This window comes from Nerophis ophidion, linkage group LG20, assembly GCF_033978795.1.
Source record: "Nerophis ophidion isolate RoL-2023_Sa linkage group LG20, RoL_Noph_v1.0, whole genome shotgun sequence".
In the NCBI taxonomy this organism is placed as follows: Eukaryota; Metazoa; Chordata; class Actinopteri; order Syngnathiformes; family Syngnathidae; genus Nerophis; species Nerophis ophidion.
This window is the reverse complement of record NC_084630.1, coordinates 44,471,383-44,477,904: the sequence shown is the minus strand read 5'-3', so window position 1 is coordinate 44,477,904 and position 6,522 is coordinate 44,471,383. Positions and strand designations below refer to the sequence as shown.

Here is a 6,522-nt window from a genome sequence, read left to right as displayed (position 1 = left end):
CACACACACACACACACACACACACACACACACACACACACACACACACACACACACACACACACACACACACGCACACACACACACACACACACACACAAACACACACACAATAAAAAAAAATTGAAAAAAAGTACAAAAATAATCAAAAACAAAATGTAGAAATCTTTAAAAAAAGTTATTTTTCACAGTTTTTTTTCCAACCGGAAAAAACATTTATTTGCCTGTATACTATTTTCAAAAAATTAACTTCAAAGTTAAACACAAATAACCTAATAAATACAATTTTAAATCACACACACACACACACACACACACACACACACACACACACACACACACACACACACACACACACACACACACACACACACAATAAAAAAAAAAATTGAAAAAAAGTACAAAAATAATCAAAACAAAATGTAGAAATCTTTAAAAAAAAGTTATTTTTTACAGTTTTTTTTCCAACCGGAAAACATTTATTTGCCTGTATACTATTTTCAAAAAACTAACTTCAAAGTTAAACACAAATAACTTAATAAATACAATTTTAAATCACACACACACACACACACACACACACACACACACACACACACACACACACACACACACACACACACACACACACACACACACAATAAAAAAAAATTGAAAAAAAGTACAAAAATAATCAAAAACAAAATGTAGAAATCTTTAAAAAAAGTTATTTTTCACAGTTTTTTTTCCAACGGGAAAAACATTTATTTGCCTGTATACTATTTTCAAAAAATTAACTTCAAAGTTAAACACAAATAACCTAATAAATACAATTTTAAATCACACACACACACACACACACACACACACACACACACACACACACACACACACACACACACACACACACACACACACAATAAAAAAAAATTGAAAAAAAGTACAAAAATAATCAAAAACAAATTGTAGAAATCTTTAAAAAAAGTTATTTTTTACTGTTTTTTTTTCCAACCGGAAAAACATTTATTTGCCTGTATACTATTTTCAGTGATTGGATATATTATTCATACAAATAATTTGGATTAAACATATATATCGGCCTCTGTTGTAACCAGAAGTTTCATGAACACAAGTAATAATAGAATGGAGCCCTCATCTTTTAAACAGCAGTTGTATTTATTTGCCAGCAGAGGGCGATATAAGCTAGCTCATACAAAGAGGCTGAGAGCAAACTCAAGTCTCTTGTTCCTCCAGAAGGAAGGAAGCTTCTATCTGGGCTGCAGCAGCCTCCTTCTGCGTGAGGACTGCCTCTGCTTGGACAGGAAGGACTGGACCGGGCCTGAAGGTCTGAGGTCACCATCCAAAGTCTGCTGCTGGAGAGCAGAGGACTTTAACAGAGCAATAAGGACAACTGTTAGATTGGAGTGGAAACCTAATATCATATCATATATCATGCATGATAAACTATTAGGATTGCAGCCCTGTGGGAACAGTTTGGGGAACTGATTGAGTTTGGGGAACTATGTGCACAGCATGACAGTGCACCAAGCGATTTCCATTAAAAAGCATCCTCGGCCGAGTTTGGTGTGGAAAAACTTGCACAGAGCATCAGTTCTCAAATCAAAATATCGATACCTTTGATATTCAAGTTATTTGAGATATATATCAGTAACAGGGCCATAGGCAATATCTCAAGGATTTAGTTATTTTACACTAAATCAGGGCCCGCTAGAGAGCCACCAAAAATATATCTTGGGCCGCAGGGGTACTCAGTTGTAATACACTTTTCCACCACTTGTGGCAGTAATGACAGTATCAAACCAACAGAACTCTCGGGCTAAAGTCACCGTTTCTGAAGTGCAAAAATTATGACTAAAGTGGTGAAGCAGCAAATCTTAAAATACACCACTTTTTAAATCAGGGTTCTCAAACTCAATTTACCTGGGGACCACTGGATGCAGAGTGGGTGGGATTTGTTCCCAAAAATATTTTTAAATGTCTTTATTTTTATTTTCAACAAAAAATCAAATCAAAATACAAATGAACAGAATCAGATTTAAATGAATCAGTCATAAGTAATAACAATAATAATTTGATTTCTCCAGTCAGCACCAATGTGTGAGGCAACGTAAATTAAACAATTAAAAAAACAAATAACGCTTTGAATTGGTCCAGGTTGTCGGGGACTGTGATTACTGACGGACAGGTGTCGCGGTGTGACTGCAGCCAGGCACGTAAAAAAAAAACCCTCGTCTCTATGGCAACGTTTCTGTTGCTTTCACTCATTTGCCGCTTTTCCACTAATGCAGGGGTAGGCAACCCAGAACGTTGAAAAAGCCATTTTGATCTAGTGAAAAAGCGGCAAAACGTTTCTCTGCTTGAATCACGCAAGTAACGTCAATGTTCGGCCCTCAAGAGCCATATACCACACCGTGATTGGTAGATTCCTTCAGCTCCGCACACAGCGCTGTCAAGCACCATTCATATAAAACTCGCGGGCCGCACTTACATTAAACTTTCATGTTAAAGGCCTACTGAAATGAGATTTTCTTATTTAAACGGGGATAGCAGGTCCATTCTATGTGTCATACTTGATCATTTTGCGATATTGCCATATTTTTGCTGAAAGGATTTAGTAGAGAACATCCACGATAAAGTTCGCAACTTTCGGTGCTAAGAGAAAAGCCCTGCCTCTACCGGAAGTCGCAGACGATGACGTCACATGTTTGATGGCTCCTCACATATTCACATTGTTTTTAAATGGGAGCCTCCAACAAAAAGTGCTATTCGGACCGAGAAAACGACAATTTCCCCATTAATTTGATCGAGGATGAAAGATACGTGTTTGAGGATCTTGATAGCGACGGACTAGAAAAAAAAACAAAAAAACGATTGCAATGGGACAGATTCAGATGTTTTTAGACACATTTACAAGGTTAATTCTGGGAAATCCCTTATCTTTCTATTGTGTTGCTAGTGTTTTAGTGAGTTAAATAGTACCTGATAGTCGGAAGGGTGTGTCCACGGATGTGTTGACGCGCAGTGTCTCAGGGGAGTCGACAGCAGCTATGGACGGCACAAGCTCAGCTTTTCTCCGGTAAAAACTGACTTTTTAACCACAAATTTCTCACCAAAACCTGCTGGTTGACATTTGGTAGGATCCATGTTCGCTTGACCGTGCTCTGATCCATAGGAAATTTTCACCTCCGGGAATTTTAAACAAGGAATCACCGTGTGTTTGTGTGGCTAAAGGCTAAAGCTTCCCAACTCCATCTTTCTACTGTGACTTCTCCAATATTAATTGAACAAATTGCAAAAGATTCAGCAACACAGATGTCCAAAAAACTGCATAATTATGCCGTTAAAGCAGACGACATTTAGCTGTGTGTGTGCGCAGCGCTCATACTTCCTGAAAACCTGTGACGTCTTGTCTGGTCAACAAAAGCACCTTGAGGATTCTAGCGGGAACTCTCATTCAACCCTTCTCCGATTACGCTTGCACCTCCTGATACCCCAGCACCTCCAAAACCCTCAAATCTAGACTCCAAACATCCCAGAATAAGCTAATCCGGTTACTTTTAGACCTCCACCCCAGATCACACCTCAATCCAACCCACTTCTCCAAAGTGGGCTGGCTCAGGGTGGAGGACAGAGTAAAACAACTTGCACTGAGCCTGGTCTATAAAATCCGCTACACCTCCTTGATACCGAAGTACATGTCAAACTACTTCCTTAACGTAAATGAGCGCCATAACCACAACACCAGGGGGAGCTCCACAAACCACGTTAAACCCAGATTTCGATCTAACAAAGGTCGTAACTCATTCTCTTTCTATGCCACATCCATGTGGAATGCACTCCCAATAACCCAACAGGTATAAAAGTAAGTGCATCTCTATATTCCTTCAAAAGCGCTCTAAAACAACACCTCCAGGCAACTTCAACACTTTACTAATACCCTCCTCCATTCACATCCCATCTCCCCGGATTATAAACAACTCAAATGTACTTCTAATGTATATACTTGTTCTTATGCTATGTGAACTCACTATGTTCTCTGCTGGCTGTACATATCCTACTAAATAAGACCTACACTGTTTCAATGTCCACATTTCTCTGTTGATGCAATTGTTGATGACTGAAGTACTGATATCAACCAAAGCTCCTCATCCCACCCCCCGGATTGTAAATAATGTAAATAATTCAATGTACATACTATGATGATTAACCTGTGTGATGACTGTATTATGTTGATAGTATATATTTGTACCATGAATTGATTAACGTGGACCCCGACTTAAACAAGTTGAAAAACTTATTGGGGTGTTACCATTTAGTGGTCAATTGTACGGAATATGTACTGTACTGTGCAATCTACTAATAAAAGTATCAATCAATCAATTGCGTACACGTCATCATTACACGACTTTTCGAAGACGAAACTACCGGGAAATTTAAAATTGCAATTTAGTAAACTAAAAAGTCCGTATTGGCATGTGTTGCAATGTTAATATTTCATCATTGATATATAAACTATCAGACTGCGTGGTCGCTAGTAGTGGCTTTCAGTAGGCCTTTAAGGTGGGGGCCGCAAAATAACGTCTCGCGGGCCGCTTGTCTGAGACCCCTGTTTTAAATGAACCGGACACATTCCGTATATTTACACAAAATATTGGTATCAGTTGGGTAACGCCGATACCAGCCAAAATTTTACCTGGTTTTGGATGGAAAAGAAAATGAGTGGTGTCGCTCATCACTATAGAGCAGTGTTTTTCAACCACTAGTGTGCCGTGAAATACAGTCTGGTGTGCCGTGGCAGATTGTCGGGGCTAAATGCCGCCTCACCGCGGGTCTTTGTTCTGGTCAAGCTAAAAGACATCATGATCCGCGAGACTTGATATGACTAAAGCCAGTCAGATAGATAAGAAGGTGCAAGGCCTGTAAGACATTTAAAAACTAATAATACAACTTTAAAATCGACCCTGAAGCGGACGGGGAGCCAATGCAGCGACTTTAAAACTGGTGTAATGTGCTCCCGTCCTCTTGTCCCTAAATGATAGGTCAAAAGCCCCTCACATGACTATAGGGCGCCATGTTTGCTATCAACCTTATAGTATCTCTATACATGTTGCTCTGGCAACATTACAACATTGCTGCCCCCTACAGCCCGTCCCGTGAATCACTACTATATACACTATATTGCCAAAAGTATTTGGCCACCGGCCTTGACTCACATATGAACTTGAAGTGCTAACCCAGGGGTGCCCATTACGTCGATCGCGAGCTACCAGTCGACCGCGGGGGGTGTGTCAGTCAATCTCGAGCCAGGCTTTTAAAAAAAATAGACCTAAAAATGAGTGATCATCAATCTTCACCAAGACGTCACTTAAATGACATTCACGGTACCGGAGGGTCTTGTGAGATGACGCTGGCTGCTGCAAGATCATTATTATGAAAATATGACCGAGAGGAAGGCCAGAAACACTTTTTATTTCAACAGACTCTCGCGCCGTACCTTCCGTCAAAACTCTAAAGGCCGACTGCACATTTCCTATCTTCACAATAAAAGCCCTGCTTCATGCTGCCTGCGCTAACTAAATACAGAGTCTCGGAAAACTGGCGTGCACAAGCGATCCCTCAGAAAGCTGGCGTGCACATCACTTGTGCACGCCTGCTTTCCGAGACTCTTATTTTGTTAGCGCAGGCAACATGAAGCAGGGCTTTTATTGTGAAGATAGGAAATGTGCAATCGGCCTTTAGAGTTTTGACGGAAGGGACGGCGCGAAAGTCTGTTGAAATAAAAAGTGTTTCCCGCCTTCCTCTCTGTCATTTTTTCATAATAATGAACTGGCAGCAGCCAGCGTCATCTCACAAGACCCTCGGGTGCCGTGAATGTCAATCAAGCAAGCTACGGAATTTGCCGCCAATGTTTTTCTTGTAAAGTGTATGGAAGCTGGATGAATTAGATGCCAAAAACCAACCACTTTCATGTGGTATTGTACAGAAAGGACAACTTTTTTTCTCCTCCATTTAAAAATGTGGGCGTTATCATCATTACTGTCTGATTCCAATCAATGCAAGTCATCAGAATCAGGTAATACACCAACTTATATTCTTGTCTTTGTGAAAGAAAGACATCTATATGTGTTACACATGCTGGTATTATCATTAAACACATTTAACTTGTTTACAAAAATGTCTCTTTCAAAATAAATAAATATAAATGATATATATAAATGAGGTAGATCCCCTCGAGTTGGTCAATTGAAAAGTAGCTCGCCTGCAGAAAAAGTGTGGGCACCCCTGTTCTAACCCATAGTGTTCAGTATGATGTCAGTCCACGTTTTGTAGCTATTACAGCTTCAACTCTTCTGGGAAGGCTGTCCACAAGGTTGCAGAGTGTGTTCATAGGAATTTTTTTCACCATTCTTCAAAAAACTCATTGGTGAGGTCACAGGCTGATGTTGGTCGAGAACGCCTGTCTCTCAGTCTCCGTTCTTATTCATCCCAAAGGTGTTCTATCGGGTTCAGGTCAAGACTCTG

General features: G+C 40.0%; 1 protein-coding gene across 2 annotated transcripts in view; it reads right to left on the bottom strand.

Moving 5' to 3' along the window:
* Positions 1–1,142: 1,142 nt before the first annotated feature.
* The window catches only part of LOC133538612 (protein Hook homolog), a 6,032-nt gene continuing 652 nt past the window's right edge, over positions 1,143–6,522 (bottom strand). For both annotated transcript variants that reach the window (XM_061880263.1, XM_061880264.1), the window contains exon 3: positions 1,143–1,367. In XM_061880263.1, coding sequence (XP_061736247.1) covers positions 1,248–1,367 — 120 coding nt within the window. In that variant the 3' untranslated portion in view covers positions 1,143–1,247. The remainder of the gene's footprint in view (positions 1,368–6,522) is intronic.